This window comes from Salvelinus fontinalis, chromosome 21 (assembly GCF_029448725.1).
Source record: "Salvelinus fontinalis isolate EN_2023a chromosome 21, ASM2944872v1, whole genome shotgun sequence".
NCBI classification, from domain to species: domain Eukaryota; kingdom Metazoa; phylum Chordata; class Actinopteri; order Salmoniformes; family Salmonidae; genus Salvelinus; species Salvelinus fontinalis.
This window is the reverse complement of record NC_074685.1, coordinates 30,044,239-30,066,081: the sequence shown is the minus strand read 5'-3', so window position 1 is coordinate 30,066,081 and position 21,843 is coordinate 30,044,239. Positions and strand designations below refer to the sequence as shown.

Genomic DNA, 21,843 nt, shown 5'->3' with positions numbered 1-21,843 from the left:
CTTAGCTTAGTGATGAGTTTGGAGGGCACTATGGTGTTGAACGCTGAGCTGTAGTTGATGAACAGCATCCTCACAAAGGTGTTCCTCTTATCCAGGTGGGAGTGCAATAGAGATTGCGTCATCTGTGGATCTGTTGGGGCGGTATGCAATGTTCCCTCTAAGCTGTGCACATGCACGGGCGCGCAGCTCCCTGGGACAGCCACACAGCCCACGCAGAGAGGCATGAGATTGAACTTCACTCAACTTTCTAGAGTTTTCCCCCTTACTTATAACACTATCAACGTTACCCTTTACTGTGGAAATTGTGATCGAATCAACGTAATATTAGCCACTTTCAATGCAACATACCGAAACAAAACAAACTATGCAAGAGATTTTGTTGTAGTCAGAAGGCATCGGAGTAGCATTCAATTGCATTGACACACAGGACTCAGCCCATACTCTACACAGACCGGTGCAGCATAACCAATCAGAGCTGCAGTAGGCCTATATGCAAATAGACCATTGCCATATATGGATCTGTGTCATTTACTTTGAACTGAACTGTGTTCAAAGCATGAGTGGTTGTGAGTAGATGTACTTGTTTTGAGATCAAAACGAGAGCTACATGTAGCGACGTGTGCACATTTATTCATATCGTTTGCTAGTTTGTGAGTTATTATCCCAGTTATAAATCATTTGTAGTCAGCAATGGGGGAGTGATGCTTCCTAAAGAGCACAAAAACATGTACATTTCTAGCCATCTTTGAAAAGCAAGTCGGGTAAAGAGCTTTTTTTTGTCTTAAAGAGGCAGTGTTGTATTTTGAGACAGGCTTGAATAAGCTACATTGACAATAGGCAGAGGGTAGCATAATTTGTCTGATTCTCTGTAATAACGGTATGGGAATAATGATGCATTTTATTTTGTAAAGTGGTTTCTTACATCAAACAACACAAAAACATTTTCAGTCACCTCCTTGTCTGAAGGACATGTGGTTAATGTCAAGCCCTGCATGTTTTTTTTAAAAGTCTCATGGAATGTAGGCCTAACTGCAACTTCAAGCGGGTACAGCCTCAGTGTTCACAGTAAACGCAAGCTGGAAGTTGAACAGAATTTTCACATCGTTGAAGTTTGTGCTCAGCAGACCCAAAGATTCTCTGAGTCCGCGTCCTTGGCACCGTGGCCTTGTGAATGTTAACCACAGCAGGTTGGTGCCACCTTCATTGGGGAGGACGGGCTCGTGGTAATAACTGGAGCGGAATCAATGGAATGGAATCAAATACATCAAGCACATGGTTTCCTGGTGTTTGATGCCATTCCGATTGCGCCGTTCCAGCCATTATCATGAGCCGTTCTCCCCTCAGCAGCCTCCACTGATGTTAACCTGTTTTAAGGTCCGGAACAGCCAATACTGAAAACAGTTATTTTTAACAGAAACATTTTGCCAACCTAAGACGTGATGTATAATTATGTATGTTGCTCCATTTCTGCTTGTCTCGGACTTTGATGTGTGGACTTACTCCCTTGACCATCCTGTGGGTGCCATAATCACCTACACATCATTGCTTTACTCAATATGAATAACATGAATCCTGGTTAGGTTCCTGTCTAGTCATTGTGCTCTGTGAGAATACATGCACTTATATATAAAGAGTACACTCATTTCATTTTACATGATTCTGACCCACATTTCCTCCTTTCAACTCAGAAGTGTTTAATGTCAGGGGGAACTCACTCGCCACATCCCTGTCAGCACAACTCAGGTGAGGGTAGACCACTTTTGCCACAACCCCTCTACCATATGAGAATGTCCTTACCCAACAGCCAGATCAAACAGATACACAGTCTGCATTGTAAGATGGTAGACCACAGGGCATCGAGGAAACAGGAAGTACTGCAGGAGTAACTTCCCTCACCACCGGTTCACACACACAGGACTGTCACTTCTAGTGAATCTAATATGCTTTAACTATTTGTGTATTTCTTACATAATTGTCAGGGGGTATACTTTACGTGAAGCATGTACGGTAATAATACAGGAAATAAGAAAATAATTGCACATTCATTCAGGGGAGCACTGACATTGGATGCAGGATGTTGATGCCGACCTCTTGTTTCAAGAGAATCTCTTTTATTTCATCTCTGTACCACACAGGAAACGCTGTGTGGCTTAGTTTAGGGAAGTCCCCTTTCTTTATAACATAAGTCCACATGAACAGTTTGGTTCATAACAGGTTTGAACCAGTCTCAAGTTAAACCAACCCAAAGAAAATAGCATATGGATCCACCATTCGCCAAGAAAACGTACATTCTCCAAAACCTTCCAACCTCAAAATATGCTCCGTTCCATGGAGTCATTTACAACAAATAATTCCAAAACTGAGGCCTACTGTATAACTTTGGCACTTGAAGTCATGCCACAAGTCATCAGTCTGGAGGTATCAATAATGCCATACTTGGTTTCTTACATTGAAAGTATTAGTTGTTTATTCATGTATTTTGAAGTTCATAGTTTTGTTGCACTTATGTGTCAGATATTTTAACATTCTTCATCTCACTTGCCCAGCCCACCACTAGGAAGGGCGTGATTTCCATCACTTAAATGATATCAATGTGTGAGGAACAGGACTAGGGAGTGGGTTTGGAGGCAACTGTCAAAATATCAGTGTTGCATTAAAGATCTCAACTTAAAACAATCTTTCAAAACTGTTAAACCTGGACATGTTGAAATAGTTGTAACATCCATAAACAGACATTCAATCCGGGATTCTGTCTGTGTCAAAGGCTGATGGTGATATTAGAAATCAAGCACCAAACAATTGTCTTCCCAGTCACTGTAATGGACACATTTTGCAACCTTATGTGCAATAACAACAATGAACACTGCAAAACATTGTACATCTGGTTACTAAACAGCTACGACTTGAATGCAACCCAGAACAAAGCAACCACCCGCCTGGTTAACTATTACCAGACAGCTTTAAAAAAAATCGATGCATTTACAGTAATTCTGTGATACCATTTAACTGTGTTTTTTATACAGTCTGATAAAAGTCTTCAGTGATTCGAGTTTTCAGTATGTTTGATCTACCGCATTACCAAGAAAAAAACATGTTTCTAAGTATAATGTGAAGTTCCGTCATTAGTAATCGACCAATGCTTCTGTACTTCCTATTTATGTTCTCAAATACAAATATTTATATCAAAAGTTATACAGCACAATTCTCACCATTATCCTTGACAAGACCTTTGATTAGTGAACATTAAATGATTCCCAAATTTGGATGGAACAAACAATGGTATTGGCCGTGCTAAACAAACATGAAAGAACAACGACAAATCAAAACCGCTTCATAGGCACAACTTAAATAAAGGCATTTGTGACATTTTCATATCAAATATGGCGCTTATCAATAGGGATTAAAACAAAACAAAAAACTTTTATTTACAAACTGCTAAAATCTCTGGACAGAGTCATGCATCACTTCACAACCTGAATGTGTCTTTAAAGTGCATGCAATAATAACCAGTTTGACGGAGTTGAATCATTCTGATAAAATACACAGCTTGATCAAACTGATGCCAATAAATTCTAAATACTGAACAACGTAAAATAAAGTACCGGAATTGTTTAAAAAGTGAAGGACCATATGCTTTAGCACAATATGGAATGAAGTAAAATCTCTCTTTAAAACTGTTTACATATAAGATCTGACACTGTCCCGATACCTTCTTTTAGCTTACAGTATTCACATACAGTAGTATTCACATACAGTAGTATTCACATACAGTATTATTCACATTCTGTGAGAGAAAAGAGAAGAAGCAGCTATACACCACGGTGTCGTCCGCAGCTTCACATTCCACAATCGCAATGCCCCTCCATGTGACACACGCATTAAGCATCATATGAACATGATGGGTTAATACTTAAACATATCAAAGTGCTCATTTTTACTAAAATTTCCTGAATTTCCTGAATTCATACCAAAAGGAGGATGATGGCATGGAGGAAAGAGTCAGTTCTTATTTTTTATAAGTATTCTATTCTTGTAATCTCCAACGCAAGACTTTTGAGTTACACACACTTGGTTGAACTTGTGTTGTGAATTAATCTTGTTTAATTTTCCCCGTTTTTTCTAAAGTTTAACAAAAGTAGTTCCCATGGCAAATGACCGCTCTATGCTGTGATGTGGTATCTAAAAGACTCTAGAGAGGAAGAGAGAAAGAGTGTTATCCAGCGTTGTCACTGTAGAGATGGCCATGGTTAAGTTGACAGTGAGAATGCAGGCACATGCCTACACCATACACCAGAAGGGAAGAGTCTAGTCCTCCACAACCACATCCATTTTCATCTGTCGTCCTCCTTGGGGAAGTCCAGCGATCCTAAGCTCCCAAACCCCAGCCTAGCGCTCTCTGCATCGAAAGCGTCCAGCTCCCTCTCCTGCCGTTCAAAAAGCTGCTTGATCCTTTCAGTGCTTTCCTTCTGAAGTGAGGCCAGCTCCTCTTCAATCTGAAACCACAATAGTGATAATCAAATAAGGGACGTGGTCAGTTTAAAGAGGTGAGCTTGTGTTACCACATAACCAAAACATACCTTCTGTTCCAAGTGGGCCCTGCGTAAGGAGACCTTCTGCTCCAGCATCTGCAGCTCCCTCTCGTGTTGGCCTTCTGTCTGGGCCTTGGTCTTGCTCTGGTAGGCATCCAGGAGCTCCATCTCCTGCTGCAGCTGCTGCTTCAACGCCTGGCACTCCCTTTCCTGCTCCTCCTCCAGACGCATCTGGGGGACCACAGAGACAAGCGAAAGAGAGAGAGGGTTAAAAAAGACATGTACCAGTAAGCATTGTGTGGCTGTTTGGAGGTTAAGGGTGAGTAGTGCCCTTACCGCTTGTGAGGCCATCATCTCGTTGATGCTCTGCTCGTACTGCTCGGCCAGCACGGCGAGCTTGCGTGTCTGCTCCTCCTTCAGTGACTTTAGGATGGCCTTGTGCTCGCTCTTAGGAGAGACCTCAAGCTGATGGTTCCTCAGGGCTTTGTACTGCTTGTTTTGCACCTTACACGTGTCCTGGAACTGTTTCTTGATCTGCATCTCCAACATCTCCAGAAGGACAAATAGAAAGAAAGAAACAATCGTAAGAAACATACAGTAAGAAACAATAATTTTGCCGGTTATGACTACCGGCTGAGCTTCAGTCTGACCAGGGGTGCGACTTTAATTCAAGGGTCTTTGCCTAGATGTGCAGACACACAATGATGTATCATTGGCTCTTACTAAACCAAATGTACAGTGCAACAGCTGCAGTATAGATTCTATGCACCTTGAGGTTCCGGGGCTGCTGCCGCTGCTCCAGGGCGTGCTTCCTGTGCAGCTCTCTCTGCCGCCGGCCGTTGTACTCCTCCTGGTTCTCCAACTCGGTCTGGTGCTGTAGGAGGATCAGCTCAACACGGAGCCTCTGCAGTGTCTGCAGCTGCCTGCGCTCCAGCTCCTGAGTGGACTCGTCCTGTCGGATCATCAGGGCCTGCTCCATCTCCTTCTGGGTCTTCTTCTTATTCAGCTCCTGGGGTGGGACATATTCCTCATCTCTTTATTTCATTTTGAATATACAGTACTTCAGACTTCGTCAATGCAAATTAGGCCATTTAACAAAAGAGGTTGGGGTGACAATTCTAGAGGCAATTCTATCAGCATCATTGGCAAACTAAATATCAGAGAGGAACTGTACCTCTCTCATTTGCTCCTGTTCAAACTCGTGCCTCTTGACCAGTGTCCTGCGTTTCAGAGCACGGCAGCTCCTGTCATAGACCAGCCTCTGCTGGTCCAGAAGGTGGGCCTCATCCTCAGCCTGTGAGTGCTGCACCGTCTCCTTGTGCCTGGAAAGACGCTCCTGCTTCTCCTCCTTGGGCGTACTGGGGTCCTCATTCATCTCCTGCAACATCCAGGTAAGAACCCGGGCTTAATGGGTAATGCATGGAATCCATGGAAAATGCAAACAGTTTAATCACAGACCAAGGGGAGAAAATTTGTAAATGATTTATGCATTTACTTCTTTGATCTTGTCTTTACAGAGCCTGTACTCTTTTTTCTGGTTGTCCACGAAGGTGGTCAGCTCCTTCTTTTGCTGGGCAATAATCTGTTGCTGGATCCTCTTCTCCTCTGCTGTAGCTGCCTTTATCTGTTCGGGAACATATGAAATGTCCAAGATTTATTTTGTTTATTTCCTCCCTTCGATGTGTTGTTTAAAATTCTGACATTATGCTGAAAGGGCTAAATGCTACAGATGCAATCTAATCAAGGGGCTGGAACATCTTCAGTTTACATTTTCATTCACAGCAACCAAGACCTACTGTCCTACCATGCAACTTCATTATTCACCTCTTTGTCTGTGTGAACGGTGTGCCGTTTAGCTAGTCTCTCCAGTTCAATGTAAGTGTGGTTGGCGTGGGTCTCTACTTCCTTCTGCAACCGGAGCCTATGCTCGTCCATCTCCGCCTTCAGCCTGTTCTCCAGGGCGATCAGCTGCTTCTGGTGCTGCCGCCGCATGCGCTTATACCCAGACATCTGCTCCCGCAGCTCAGAGTCCTGCTCATGCTCCTGGATCTACCTGGTGACCTGGACACAGGGGTCAGAGGGTACAGAGAGAACAGTCAGGTGTGAAAAGCAAGAGGGCCTGAGATACCTACTGTACAATTAAAATGTACTGAACTATATCGTTAAATATGGACTTACAAAGGGAGAAACACGAGTACCCTAGTCTCACAGTAATAGACTGTAAAATACAGTAGAACAATGTCCTTTGTGAATCTGACACATAACTTGACATATTTTATTATCTTTGCAAGAATACCTTAAGTGAAATAGAGAAGAGAGACCTCACAAAGACTATGTACTGTACACCTAAGGGTAACTGCAGTATTCATTTGGTTCTATGTAGTTGTGCGTAGTCTAGATCACAGTCTCTGAATATCACGCTTGATGTAGTATAACTACACTAAATTCATTCCAGAATTTACTAAATATATTCTCATTAGCATTTTAGTCCAACATGTGTAAAGTCCAATCAATTATAACTAAAGATGGCCTCTATGACCACCTGTCACAAATTCTTTCATAACTTTCACACATACAAACATGCACACACAGACACAAACACACAAACACGCGCAGTTGTTAATTGGTGTACATTCTTGAGGATTATTAGGTACAGTATCTGTGGATAGTATTAGCCAGGGCAGGAAATAATGTGCATTGCTCCTCTTCACTAAATGATCATGGCTGCTTAGCTCAGATTTCATGCTAGTAACATAGCACATGCATCATCAATTATAATAGCTACATACATGAACATAACAAGGGTGTCTTGAATGTCAATGTGGTGTTCTTCATGCTAATACATCTGTCACGTTCATACTGTATGTAGCCACAAATGGAGAGCTCAATAGGTATGAGCCTGTTTTGCAGGCCTACTATTCTGGGATGAAAATGCTAAAGGTACGTCCACACACAGCTTGTAAATCAATAACCAAAAACACATCACGATAAATAGATATAGAAAGAGATTTGATATCAATTCAAACGATTACACACACATGAAAGCAGAGGGGGGAACCTGAGGATGGAAAAAAACGACACTTATTAACGGGATCCGGTTGCCATGGCTACAGATGGGCTGCTGAGAGGATGGAGAGAGAGACCCTCCCAGCGGGAGAGGGAGCCTGCCTACCAAAGATGCTGATTTGATGGTGGCAAAGCGTTCACAGATCTTGCAGTCGAGAGCCCGGCTCTTGTGAGAAGAAGTAGGCCGCAGCTCTGGCCTGGCGTCCCTGTGCACAGCCTCATCCCTCACGCAAGCATGGTCCTGCAGGGGGGGAGGAAAAGGAGGAGAGAGAGGGGGTGGGCGCTTCCCAGGCCCTCCGTGCTCGCTGCTGCTGCTGCTATCGCTGCCGTGTCTCCCAGCATCCAGCACACATCCTGCTTTAAATGCATCCTTCCCCTGCGTGGTCTCTCGCTACTGCCTGCAGCTCCTCGCTAGAAATGAACAGTGCATCGCAGAGCGATCGCAGGCACCGTCAGAAAGGCAGCAGCTGAAGGCAGTCCTTGTCTCTGGCGTCTCCACTTCCTGAGGAGGAGGAACCAAATGGATCCGGTGGGAAGGGTGAATTATGCCATGCCTATCACAGACAATCAAGACAAGAAGAAGAGGAGGAAAATGTTAAAGAGAAATGGTTGCACTCCTTCTCTCCTACCTCCAAATAAAATAAAATGATTAGGAGCGGTGATCATTTTCCTGTATTCCCATGAGGACATTATGTGATCTGTGAAAATATGCAAATCAAACACAGATCCATCCATGGCATTGTTCTCCTATGACAATACTAATCAGCTCGATAATTTGTGTATATTCCAATTAATTGTTTCTAGTGTCTTCCATTAATCTCTCAAACAATACAACGTTTCAAATACTGGATGGATGCTATACAATGATACCAATCCTGAACATTACAATCATTTTCTGGTGTGGCCTCCTTAAATTAATCAATTTGCTCGAATCTTGTTGATTCTAGATACAGATTTGTAAAAATGTCTGAATAAACAACAAGGTCATTATAAAAGAGTCATAGAATAGTAGTATTGTAAAAACGATTCAAAATGAATACTAGTTCAGAAGACTGGCTAATAGGTAAACTACTGTAAAGATTACTTGATTACCCTTTACTATAATTTTCATGAATAAGCTTATACATGTTTTATAAATTATTACATATGCCATAATTGCTTATGAATTGGGATTCTTATAATGTTTCTAAATTATTATACATGTTTGCAAATAATGACATTTTAGATACACAATTTATAAATATGTATAATATGTATGAATGCTTATTCATTAAATGATTATACAGTGTTACCAATTACTCTACATACTGCAATTTCATATTATGTTTCTCACTGACTCAGTTTGTCGTATAAATGGCCAATTAAATTACTACCGGGAGCATGTAAAGGCCCCAAGTAACAAAGCTTGTCACAACAAACCACTGGATGGGTCAAAAGTGTAGGATAACAGTTTCTAAAAGGGGGTTTCAGTGACCCACAATCATAGCACTGACCAAAGATAATACATTTCAAGTCAACATCCTCAGTCAACTGCAGTAGAGCTAAGAACCAAGCAAACAGTCCTCTAATTCTCTATCTAAATGGGTAACCTATTAATATGTCAGAATAAGGTATGCTCCTGAAAAAGCCCATGATAGGAACTGCAAGGAGAACAGTATGTGGTCACCTAGCTATCTTAAGATGAATGCACTGGTTAAATGTAAGTCACTCTGGAAAAGAGCATCTGCTAAATGACTGAAATGTAAAATGTCATCCTTACCTCAAACACTATTTATTTTAACTGTCATGTTCATGTTTGTGTTCCCTGACCAGACCTTTAGATCTTCTTTAAGTCAGTCCTTTCCTCTTCCATGCCTATAACTTGTTACCTGACATCAGGCTTGAGCTTATTCAACCACCTCTGAAGAAGCTGCCACACTGCTGGTACTACTTTCTATGACCTATATGTTTAACAGAGTCCAATACTTTAATATTGTGAAACATTATATATAAAACATTTGCATGAATAGGCTGAGCAAGCTTAGTCAAAAATATAGAGTTTTTCTTTATTTTTACTGTTTTCTACATTGTAGAATAGTAGTGAAGACATCAAAACTATGAAATAACACATATGGAATCATGTAGTAACCAAAAAAGTGTTAAACAAATCAAAATAATTTATATTTGAGAATCTTCAAGGTAGCCACCCTTTGCCTTTAAGACAGCTTTGCACACTCTTTAGTGTTGTTTACATTGTTCCAAATGGTCAGAAAAATTATATTGTAATCTGACAGCACCTGTTTGGCACACATAATATGCACGCAGTGCTTGCTCCTTAACTTATTGTTCTTGATCTCCAGTATTTTCCACAACTAGTCAAACGTATTCCACACATCTGACTTCCCCTTTACCTCCTGAGCAACCAGTCAACATTCCCCCGTTTCGCGTATATTTGTCACGTCCTCTGCATCCATTTTGCTGTCACATGTGTTATGGTGTTCAGAGTTTGTTATAACCAATTTATTGATGTGATTATGATAGGCTATGGCTCAGGCCATATTGGTCCCGTGCACGTGATGCATACATGTTTCACCTGAAGAGAGCAGGGGTTGGGGGAAATGGGAATGTTTTTCCTAAACAAAAAATGAAATCAGGGATTTTGGTAATGGAACTTTTCAGTCATAAATGGCTGTAATTATGTTGCATCTTCAGCAACACGAACAGTGCGATAAATACTGTTGATGTTCTGTGGTGGTCGCTGCAGCAAAGAGAGACAACGGGTGCTAGTCACACCGTCACCCGCTGTCATTTCTTTTTTACGTGGCGCAGCAAGTCAAACTCCCTGTAGTCATTTGTGTGTCTTAATTATTTTATCAAGCAGTGTGCTTAAAGCATCAGACAAGCTCAGTGCATATAGTTGATTTGATAAAAACACATAGGATGTGTCTATATATGGAAAAAAACACGTTTTAAAATTTGATTGGTCGAAAGAACAGACGAATCTCAGTTGACCAACAATCTTTTTCTTTGGGGACAGCCCTAATACAAAGTATATGTTATGGCATGGGGTGCATTTTCCTGGCATGGTTTAGGTCCACTTGTAGAATCTATGCCAAGGCGCATTGAAGCAGTTCTGGCAGTTTGTAGTGACCTATCACCCTTTTATGACACTTTATGTTGGTGTTTCCTTTATTTGGCAGTTAACCTGTATGTGCTTGTGATAAAACTTAATCCATGGTTATTTTTTAGAAAATAACTGTGGATTAGCAGCTGGAGTAACAAAAGTTTAGTAATAGTACAGGGGCAGGCAAAATGACAGGTCAAGGGCAGGCAGAGGTCAGTAATCCAAAAAGGGTGCAAAAGGTCCAGAATGGCAGGCAGCCTCAGGGTCAGAGCAGGCAGGGGTCAATAATCCAGTGTGGTGTGGCAAGGTACAGAACGGCAGACAGGCTCAGGGTCAGGGCAGGGCAGGCAGAATTGTCAAAACCGGGGAAAACTAGAAAACAGGAACTAGAACAGACAGGAGCAAGGGGAAAACGCTGGTGGGTTTCTCGACACAAAACGAACTGGCAACAGACAAACAGACAACACACGTATAAATACACTGTGGATAATGGGGAAGATTGGTGACACCTGGAGGGAGGTGGAGGCAAGCACAAAGACAAGGGAAACAGATCAAATATATAATATATACTGTATATATTTCCTTATACAGTTGAAGTCAGAAGTTTACATACACTTAGGTTGGAGTCATTAAAACTTGTTTTTCAACCACTCCACAAATTTCTTGTTAACAAACTATAGTTTTGGCAACTCGGTTAGGACATCTACTTTGTGCATGACACAAGTAATTTTTCCAACAATTGTTTACAGACAGATTATTTCACTTATAATTCACTGTATCACAATTCCAATGGGTCAGATGTTTACATACACTAAATTGACTGTGCCTTTAAACAGCTTGGAAAATTCCAGAAAATTAAGCTTCTGATAGGCTAATTGACATAATTTGAGTCAATTGGAGGTGTAACTGTGGATGTATTTCAAGGCCTACCTTCAAACGTAGTGCCTCTTTGCTTGACATCATGGGAAAATCAAAAGAAATCAGCCAGACTTCAGAAAAAAATTGTAGACCTCCACAAGTCTGATTCATCATTGGGAGCAATTTCCAAACTCCTGAAGGTACTACGTTCATCTGTACAAACAATAGTATGCAAGTATAAACATCATGGGACCACGCAGCCGTTATACCGGGGTGGCAGGGTAGCTTAGTGGTTAGTAGCTTAGTAGAGCATTGGACTATTAACCGAAAGGTTGCAAGTTCGAATCTCCGAGCTGACAAGGTACAAATCTGTTGTTCTGCCCCTGAACAGACAGTTAACCCACTGTTCCTAGGCAATTATTGAAAATAAGAATTTGTTCTTAACTGACTTGCCTAGTTAAATAAATGTAAATAGTGCTCATGAAGGAGATGTGTTCTGTCTCCTAGAGATTAATGTACTTTGGTGTGAAAAGTGCAAATATAATTTGCCAACCTGGTCGCAGAGCATTTTTTATTATTATGTATGTAAATCCGAGATACTCAATTTAGCATAATATGTTTATGTTTCGTTTCGTATGGTACAGTATGTGTCACGCCTGCTCCCGCTTCCCTTCTCTGGCGCTCGAGATTGCCAGGCTGCTTATCATTAGGCACACCTGTCACCATCGTTACGCACATCAGCGTTTCATCGGACCCACCAGGACTCCATCACGTTATTAATTACCTCCCCTGTATCTGTCACTTTCTCAGTTTCTTTCCTGAGTCAGCATTAATGTCGTTATGTGTCCCTTGTCCAGATGCGGTTCGTGTTTTGTTTCCTGTCTGTTTATTCATTAAATATTCACTCTCTGAACTTGCTTCTTGTGTCCCAGAATCTTTCCTTACAATATGTAATAATTTGTGGATGCCATCACCCATTTCGTATGATGTGTTACGAATTACAATTAGTATTACGTATACGTTCCGAATTTGCTAAACGTATGATATGTTACAAATTCTAGCTAGGTGGCTAACATTAGCTAGCTGGCTATTGTTAGCTAGGCTTGGGGTTAGGGTTAAGGTTAAGGTTATGTTTAGGAGTTAGGTTAAATGGTTAAGGTTAGGGGAATGTTTAGCTAAAAGAGTTAGGGTTAGGGGAAGGGTTAACTAAAAGGGTTAAGGTTAGGGTTATGAGAAGGGTTAGCTAACATGCTAAGTAGTTGCAAAGAAGCTAAAAATTACTAAGTAGTTGAAACCTTTGGGTTGCTAAACGTTCACTACGCTCACCCATCCACCCTGACCAACCACCCAACTTCAGTTTTTGCCTTAGGTAACCATCTGTCTCATGTAACCATATGTTTACTATGTTACGTCTAGTGTATGAGACCAGGCTGTATTTGCAGGTGTCAATGTTGGATCTCTGTTGCCGTGCTATTTGCCTTAAAAAAAGAGAATGTACATATTTATTTTCATTCATAATATAGGCCTAATGCACGTTATTATCAAATCAAATCAAGCTTTATTTATACAGCACATTTCAGACAGGAACACAATGTAATTCATAGCAACAAAATAATAAAAACAATGAAAAACAAAAACTGAAATATTTACTACACAACAAACATAAGAGGATAAAAAAAGGAAAGAATAACAATAAGAAACTGAACGACTAAAAAGCACCCTAAGGAAAAGCAAGCTAAAAAGGTGTGTTTTAAGATCTCTTTTAAAAATGTCAACAGTTTTGCTTTGGGATAGTTAAAGGCCACTGCCAGAATACCTGAGGGACCTACTGGGCACATAACTTTAAAAGCATGTCTGGCATCTATTGGGGTGCACAATCATGGATTGATTTACAACCAATAGAATAATCTGAAAATGAATTCTAAAACTCACAGGCAGCCAGTGCAGAGACCTTTAAACCAGTGTAATGTGTGCTCTCCGTCTGGTCTTGGTCAGTACCCGTGCTGCAGCATTCTGTATGTTTTGCAGTTGACCAATGGCATTCTAAGGTAGACCAGACAGGAGAGCATTACAGTAGTCAAGCATGCTTGTAATAAAAGCATGGATGAGTCTCTCTGTATCAGCCTGAGAGAGAAACGGCCGCACCTTGGCAACGTTCCAAAGGTCTTATGGATTCTTACACTGACAGAAATAGTCAGTCATATTTGGAAAGGATAACTAATGCAAACATGATATTCAGCTGACACAGACTGCACTCCTGGGGCGTCCAGTGGTTTATGGGTGTTAATCCCTATTTGTTGATTTCACTGCACATTCTATCAGTAGCAGAACCCCTATGGGGCTGAAGGCACTATGAAGAGTTTCCTTTGATACAACAAACATAGGATTGTCTGGGTCAAGCCCCACTCCTCTTCTGCTCTTCTGGACACAAGTCTTGTAGCCATACATCGTTTTCTTTCTTCCAGTACCTGAGGTAAATCGTCATATTTACATTAGGCCTAATGTATAGAACCACAATTAACATGTGACTTAACAATGGGCCAGTGTCTATGATAACTGACATCAAAGGCAGAAAAAGTATCTGTGTCACCTTGCTTTGGGTGAAGTCGTCACATTCCCTAAGTGTAAGTACTAAACCATTCATCTGCACTTCAGATTCTTCTGAATTGCAGTGATATCAGACAACAGAACATTACATGACAGGCCAATGACAGGATGTGACACCTAGTACAAGTACAGGATAGATTACATTTAAATATTTTGGTTTGCAGACCACTGTAAAACTGTCATGTCAAAATTCTGAGAGTAGATTACTTGCATTGTCTTTCAAATTAATTAATTAATACAATAGAAAAAAATAAAATGGTGTCATAATCAACACATTTAACAGCCTCAGCTGAAATCGGAGGTTTTACAGTACCATTAGATGTTTTCAGGCTGGAGGTATCCATCGATGTTGCTCACTGTCTCTACTGACCAAATGCTGTGTACGTGATTTGTCAGTGTACCAGCTGAGAGGGTTTCAACTCCTGTTAGTGGATGACTGGACGTTGTAGCCTCTGACATCGGTCAACACGCCCACACCAAGGAATATAAGATTTTGGACCACACATCAAGTATATCTCTAATGTATTTAAACAGGGTTCGTAGCATAAACCTGCCAAACTTGAAGGCTTAAGGCAAATGCAGGGCAACAGTGCCACCATCCGAAACATTTGCCAAGTCCTTTAGGGTCAATTTGGGTCAAGTAGGCAAGAGTTTGAGGGAAATGAGAGAAGAGAATGGGGGGGGGAGGACCCACACCCTAGCGTTGTACTTACCTTTCTTGCACTAACACTTGTCTGCTTTATTGAGGAAGTTTGCTTACTTTGACTTATGTGGTCGTTGTACCTAGTGCATTCAGTTAGTGAATCAGTTAGTAAGTTACTCTGGATAAGAGTGTCTGATAAATAACTCAAATGGAAATGACTTCACTATATACTGTATTTACACAGTAGTTATTTTGGTTTGGACTCATTTAAAACGTTCTACTACTTCCAGGTCTAATTTAGAGTAAGTAATGCGTGTACACAGGCAGCAGTTCTAATACAAAGACAGACACCGCATACATAAGAGCCTCCAACCCTCCTCAATATGTGTCATTTTGCCATGGATTGTTTATTGCTTTGATTCAAAGGAGATTCAATTCATAGAAATAGATCACGTTGAAATGTATGTAAGATGTATGCTTTGCAGAACTGTTCCAGCTTTATTAAGCATGGTCATGTTGACTCCCAGATAATCTATCATTTGACAAATGAGAAAGTACATTTCAACAGTCTTGATTTTTCAGTTTATCTTGGTTTTGCTAGTCTTTGCGGGAAATGATTTAACATAATACATAGAAAAACATGCCACACGTGTAGTTAGAGTGAGAGTAAATAAAGTGATGGTGTTTCAATAGCAATAGAAGCCACTATGTGTGTCATCATAAATGACCAAGGCTTAATTCAAAAGAATGTTGTCAAAAGTTGCCAACGCCGACATCAGCTTTAAAGCTCTAACCCAAGCTTTACATCTAATTGTAATGGATTACTGGATTCACTCTTTCCCCTCACACTCGTGCTTGATCTGAATGGGGATGACCATGTCACTGGGGAGGATGGTGGTGGTTGAGCCTGGGAGGGGTGCTTCTACCAAGAGAACCCCTTCACCAGACAGAGATGAGCTGACGTGCTGCAAGTCCACACCAGGGGGCAGCCTTCAACAAACCAACAACAACAATCCGCTTACAACACAGACAGGCAAGGACTTGTTCACTGTGATTCAATAGACTGCTTGTCATCTGTTTTTACACATGTATTTAAACCGGGGGAAACCATTTAGAATGCCTTCCTATAGCAATCAACAGCAAAGACGTTCAATTGCACACATTATTTTTTGAGTTCTTACTTTCATTACCGGTATGTCTTTGTCATAGCATTGTGAGGGACTTTATTTTCTATTACAACTTACTTGTATTTTCTTGTAAAGCACCTTGAGACTGATCCATGTTCGTCTTCCCTTTCTTCATGTTGACCTTAAAATATAAGTTGAGACAATAATTGAAGTAATTGAATAAGGAGCATGTGGACGTGAGACCTCTATAACAATTTTCATCAGTTAATTGTCAAACCTTTTAAGTAACAATGAATGTTCAAACTGCCACCATATTCTGGTTTCTCAGATCTGAGACATAATGTTAGTACCTGTAATCTCCAGGAAGCCCCCCTTGGTTTTGATTGATATCTCCTCTGGTGAGAAGTGATTGACATCCAGTGTGATCCTCCAGCTGTCCTGTCCTGTCCTGATCTCTGACACTCCTCCAGACAGTTGTCTCTGAAGTCTGGCTGAGGTCTGGGGTGCCACCGCAGCAGGGGGAGCGGTGCCGGGGGTGAAGAGGGGATGGCGTGTGTACCCTGGCCAGGAGGATGATGCCAGTCTCCTCCTAGCCCAGTCTATCCAGCTCACATCGCCTGGATCCAGGAAAGGAGGGAGGCCAAAGTCCTGCTCCATGATCATGCGGCTAGGCTGTGTCCACTCACGGAAAGGATCCCAGTTTACATCTCGGCGGAAAAGAGGACGCGGTAAAACCTTGTTGTGGTCAGCCATGACTTCGGAATGGCCTGAGAGTGGTACTAGGAGGGGAAAAAACTGTTTCCTCTCTTGGTTTTCCCCTGGCTAGCTAATGTAATTTAATATTTGTCTAATTACAATAACTAAGTCAGGTTAATTGACTTACTCAACACACAAAAGGGCAGCAATATTTTCCCCCAAACAGTTCAGGAAGGCTGGCTCATAGTGGGAAGCACTGCCCTGGACAATCAGACTTTGTTCAGGCTGTGGAGCATCACTCACACCCTTTATATACCCAGCTGATCCATTCTAGAACTTATCAAACCGTAAGTCTTATCAATGGCATGACAATGAGTTGATTGGCATGGTTGGGGCAGTGGTGTTGCTCCTCTGTTGCCCTGGGACCTGGAGAGAATAAATCTTAAGTATGTGTATTTATAGCTCCAAGGCGTAAATGGCAAGTAGTTGGTGAATGACTCTGGGTGCAGCAACGATGGGGTTTTTTCAGCGCTTGGCCTCTGCAGTCTTGTCACATACTGGTGCTCTTTGTCTTCTCCATAGTAATCGCACCGTTCTACTATGTGCAGGGACAGCATGTCCATTCAGCGCAGAAGCTGCTAAGCAACTCGTCAGCTACTGTGGGAACGAGGGGGAAACTTTTAGTTCCATCCCCAAACTCCAAAACATGACTTTTCTGGTTAACCCACTGTCGGAGCCATGGTTTACTGACACCTAATAGGTTATTTTGCAGTGACTTCAACTTCTACGTACATCTATGGGCATGTAACATTCACTTACATGTTGACACTGTTGCTCCTGCATCTGAGGGGAGTGGTGGAGTTCTAATAGAAAGACTGACGCAATAGAGAGGTAGTGAGGAATTTTGATATGAAGAGCCTGTAGGCCTTTCCTCTGGTTTGCCCTGCTTTACCCCTGGGTGCGACTCTCTGTCCCCTCACTCACTGTCAGAGGGGAATGGATCCAATAAGCCTGCGCCAGTGTGTTTTAGGAGGGTCATGAAAGGGATTATCTACATAATGTCAACAACTCAGGCTTTCTCCATTCAACATTTAACAACTCCCTGGGGTGAAGGGTTGAAATCCCACTTAGTTTTTTCTCTCTCTCTCTCTCTCTCTCTCTCTCTCTCTCTCTCTCTCTCTCTCTCTCTCTCTCTCTCTCTCTCTCTCTCTCTCTCTCTCTCTCTCTCTCTCTCTCTCTCTCTCTCTCTCTCTCTCATACGTAATTGATAGCTCTTATTTGTTAGCTTTAGAGTCCACTAACCAAGTTTCCAGGCCCCAATCCGTCTATCAGGCAAGGATGGAAACTAGAATTGGTGTACCCTCTATTGCAACAACTGGGCCAGTTGCTGTTGGACAATTGTTTTGTTGCTGCAGTTTCGTAGTGTTTATATATTTGTGTATTGTCTTTCAGATATTAGTAATACAACATAACAACAATTGTATTCTACAGGTGGGGGTTAAGAGGGGGTGGTGGTGTACATAAATTCTCAAATAAAGGTGCTTTCATACTGCAATATGCTATACACACGTTGGCCCTGTCCAAAATCTGTTTTGCCTACTACTTACTAAAACTACATACTGTGTACTAATCGTACTACATGCTATTTTGAATGTACTGCTCAGTAAAAACGAATGCAGTAAGCAACAGACGAGACATACTAGACTCACCCATCCTAAAAATGAATCATCTAATGCGCAATTGCATTGATTCCCGCCATTCGTTCATTATCAGCGGTTGTGAAACACACGTGAGCCTGGAATTCTTCAAAAGTGTGCAGTAAGTTCTACTAAAAGAAAAGCCGAAATTAGTATGACGTTATGGCATTTAAAGCATACATGATGTTCAAAATGTCACATACTATATAACGTTCTATTTTCGCAAACCAAAAATGTCTACTATTTAGAACGCAGGTATGGGTATTTGGACATTGATTGTACATTGGTTTTAAAAAACGAAATAATAGGAAATACAATAAATGAAATACAAATAAATGAAATAGAAAAAAACGAGTTATGTAGTGGTGACGTGGTCAAATACAAAGACATCCACACATATTAATCTCATACGTCAATGTTGATCGCACTGGTCTCTCAAGTGAGGCCGCTCGGCTCTTCCCCCGGAGACACACTCCCACAGGCGCGCCCCCATCCCGGCTCCCAAAACAGATAGTGAAGACGTCAATAAATATATTTCTGTTGTCAGTTGCACTAGGTGAAGGCTGGAGAAGAGAGCCGCACGAGGATGGGTCCCCCGGAAGACCAATGCCCAGCACGTTGTCTGTAAAAAAAAAATGTAAAAAAGAATAACATAATACAGATACATCAAAACGCTGGTGGTAGCAGTTTTCCAGTATAACCACATGGTGGACTACTACTGCACTTTAGTTGAGAATGTGGTACCGTAGTTGGGAAATGTGTGTCAATATTATGCCAGAGGGCTCAATTCATTACAGAGTAAATGGATTGTGAATGTGACATAAGTCATCTTAATCTTAACAGCTCAAACAAAGTCCTAAACCTATCTGTCATAAATCATTCAAACAATGAACTTCACACCTGACTCAATCAGTACCGGAATACCATTTATTAGTATGGTAGTGAAATTATTCTAAAATAATTCTTACATGCCAGCACATTCACATTTTGCAGTTAGAAGTGCAAATATACAAGTCATTATGTACAGTACTGTTTTATCTCAACAGTATTGTGTTTTGCCATAGAGCTAGATAAATGATGGTGTTATTAACTTTTCTTTCACTGTCAGCAGTAGAACAATTTTATATTTTTGCAACTCTGACCATGAGACAGTCATACCTGAGTCCTTGATGCAAAAGTAATGAAGTGGGTTACGTACAAACAGTTATGGAGTATGTCTATTGAAGAATATAATACTGAAGTTAACTGAAAGGTTTTCTGTGAGGCAGTCACATGCTTTTTCAGTTCTGCCCACAAATCTTCTATAGGATTGAGGTCAGGGCTTTGTGATGGCCACTCCAATACCTTGACTTTGTTGTCCTTAAGCCATTTTGCCACAACTTTGGAAGTATGCTTGGGGTCAATGTCCATTTGGAAGACCCATTTGCGACCAAGCTTTAACTTCCTGACTGATGTCTTGAGATGTTGCTTCAGTATATCCACATAATTTCCCTCCCTCATGATGCCATCTATTTTGTGAAGTGCACCAGTCCCTCCTGCAGCAAAGCACCCCCTCAACATGATGCTGCAACCCCCGTGCTTCACGGTTGGGATGGTGTTCTTCTGCTTGCAAGAATCCCCCTTTTTCCTCCAAACATAATGATGGTCATTATGGCCAAACAGTTCTATTTTTGTTTCATCAGACCATAGGACATTTTTCCAAAAAGTACAATCTTTGTTCCCATGTGCAGTTGCAAACCGTAGTCTGGCTTTTTTATGGTGATTTCGGAGCAGTGGCTTCTTCCTTGCTGAGCGGCCTTTCAGGTTATGTCGATATAGGACTCGTTTTACTGTAGATATAGATACTTTGGTACTTGGTACTTGCTCCCAAGGATGAACCAGACTTGTGGAGGTCTACAATTTTTTTTCTGACGTCTTGGCTGATTTCTTTTGATTTTCCCGTGATGTCAAGCAAAGAGGCACTGAGTTTGAAGGTAGGCATTGAAATACATCCACAGGTACACCTCCAATTGACTCAAATTATGTCAATTAGCCTAGCAGAAGCTTCTAAAGCCATGATGACATTTTCTGGAATTTTCCAAGCTGTTTAAAGGCACAGTTAACTTAGTGTATGTAAACTTCTGACACACTGGAATGTGAGACAGTGAGTTATAAGTGAAATAATCTGTCTGTAAACAATTGTTCGAAAAATTACTTGTGTCATGCACAAAGTAGATGTCCTAACCGACTTGCCAAAACTTTAGTTTGTTAACAAGTAATTTATGGAGTGGTTGAAAAACGAGTTTTAATGACTCCAACCTAAGTGTATGTAAACTTCTGACTTATATAGTATAAAATGTGTATTTTTCAGAGGATGTGTGTAAAGGGAAAGGAACTGCATGAAGATCACTTTACTGTACTTTTTATTTTTCCTGCTGTTGACTGAGTGTTACTATCATTAAGTGTAATAATATTGCTCCAATAACTGAACACATTACAATTCCCACGAGATTATCTGAAAAACAAAGTGCATGTACTATAACGTCAGTGTGGTTTAAGAGGGAAAGATAAATCATTTTGTTCAAGGGAGTTGTGAATGCTTTGAAATCCTTCCCTTTTTGATTAAAGGACCCATTTGGCACACACTGGCTGAATCGTTGAATTGATGTCTGTGCCCAGTGGGATGAAACAGTTGTGTAGCAACGCATTTTAAAGATTTGGGAAAAACAAGAGAAGACAGGACAGGCAGTACATAGAAAAGCAACTAATTTCAAACATAAGCAGGATAATGTAGGCAGGATGTAGTAACCAAAAAAGAGTTAAACAAATCAAAATATATTTTTTATGATGACAGCTTTGCACACTCTTGGCATTCTCTCAACCAGCTTCATGAGGTAGTCACCTGGAATGCATTTCAATTAACAGGTGTGCGTTGTCAAAAGTTAATTTGTGAAATTTCTTTCCTTCTTAATGCATTTGAGCCAATCAGTTGTGTTGTGACAAGGTAGGGTATACAGAAGATAGCCCTATTTAGTAAAATACCAAGCCATATTATTGCAAGAACAGCTCAATAAGCAAAGAGAAACGATAGTCCATCATTACTTTAATAAGAGATGAAGGTCAGTCAATACAGAACATTTCAAGAACTTTGAAAGTTTCTTCAAGTGCAGTCGCAAAAACCATCAAGAGTTATAATTAATCGCCACAGGAAATCAAGACCCAGTTACCTCTGCTGCAGAGGATAAGTTCATTAGTGTTACCAGCCTCAGAAATTGCAGCCCAAATGCTTCACGGAGTTCAAGTAACAGACACATCTCAACATCACAACTGTTCAGAGGAGACTTCATGGTCAAAGTGCTTCAAAGAAACCACTACTAAAGGACACCAATAGGAAGAAGAGACTTGCTTGGGCCAAGAAACATGAGCAATGGACATGAGACCGGTGGAAATCTGTCCTTTGGTCTGATGAGTCCAAATTTGAGATTTTTTAGTTCCAACTGCCGTGTCTTCATGAGACGCAGAGTAGGGGAACGGATGA

General features: G+C 41.1%; 2 protein-coding genes across 2 annotated transcripts; both read right to left on the bottom strand.

The window, feature by feature from the left end:
* Positions 1–2,077: 2,077 nt before the first annotated feature.
* On the bottom strand, positions 2,078–8,135 carry LOC129818614 (serine/threonine-protein kinase TAO3-like). Its single transcript, XM_055874695.1, has 8 exons — positions 7,702–8,135; positions 6,354–6,590; positions 6,025–6,153; positions 5,704–5,907; positions 5,299–5,538; positions 4,866–5,078; positions 4,578–4,760; positions 2,078–4,493 (listed from the first exon to the last, which is right to left on the bottom strand). The coding sequence occupies exons 2-8, from the start codon at positions 6,537–6,539 to the stop codon at positions 4,332–4,334; spliced, it is 1,317 nt and encodes a 438-aa protein (XP_055730670.1). The 5' UTR covers positions 6,540–6,590; positions 7,702–8,135; the 3' UTR covers positions 2,078–4,331.
* A 7,059-nt stretch (positions 8,136–15,194) lies between these two features.
* On the bottom strand, positions 15,195–17,051 carry LOC129818622 (heat shock protein beta-1-like). Its single transcript, XM_055874706.1, has 3 exons — positions 16,284–17,051; positions 16,051–16,114; positions 15,195–15,796 (listed from the first exon to the last, which is right to left on the bottom strand). Exons 1-3 carry the CDS (start codon positions 16,684–16,686, stop codon positions 15,637–15,639), a joined length of 627 nt encoding a protein of 208 aa, XP_055730681.1. The 5' UTR covers positions 16,687–17,051; the 3' UTR covers positions 15,195–15,636.
* Between the last annotated feature and the right edge of the window lie 4,792 nt (positions 17,052–21,843).

What these genes read in the sequence shown, in the direction of transcription:
- LOC129818622 (XM_055874706.1), bottom strand. Translation starts at nt 16,686, where the DNA reads ATGGCTGACCACAACAAGGTTTTACCGCGTCCTCTTTTCCGCCGAGAT. An exon ending in GGGCTTCCTGGAGATTACAG is followed by an intron (nt 16,115 to 16,283) that starts GTACTAACATTA and finishes TTATATTTTAAG; the next exon opens with GTCAACATGAAGAAAGGGAA. An exon ending in TGCTTTACAAGAAAATACAA is followed by an intron (nt 15,797 to 16,050) that starts GTAAGTTGTAAT and finishes GGTTTGTTGAAG; the next exon opens with GCTGCCCCCTGGTGTGGACT.
- LOC129818614 (XM_055874695.1), bottom strand. Translation starts at nt 6,539, where the DNA reads ATGTCTGGGTATAAGCGCATGCGGCGGCAGCACCAGAAGCAGCTGATC. An exon ending in GTAAAGACAAGATCAAAGAA is followed by an intron (nt 5,908 to 6,024) that starts GTAAATGCATAA and finishes TGGATGTTGCAG; the next exon opens with GAGATGAATGAGGACCCCAG. An exon ending in AGATGATGGCCTCACAAGCG is followed by an intron (nt 4,761 to 4,865) that starts GTAAGGGCACTA and finishes GTGGTCCCCCAG; the next exon opens with ATGCGTCTGGAGGAGGAGCA.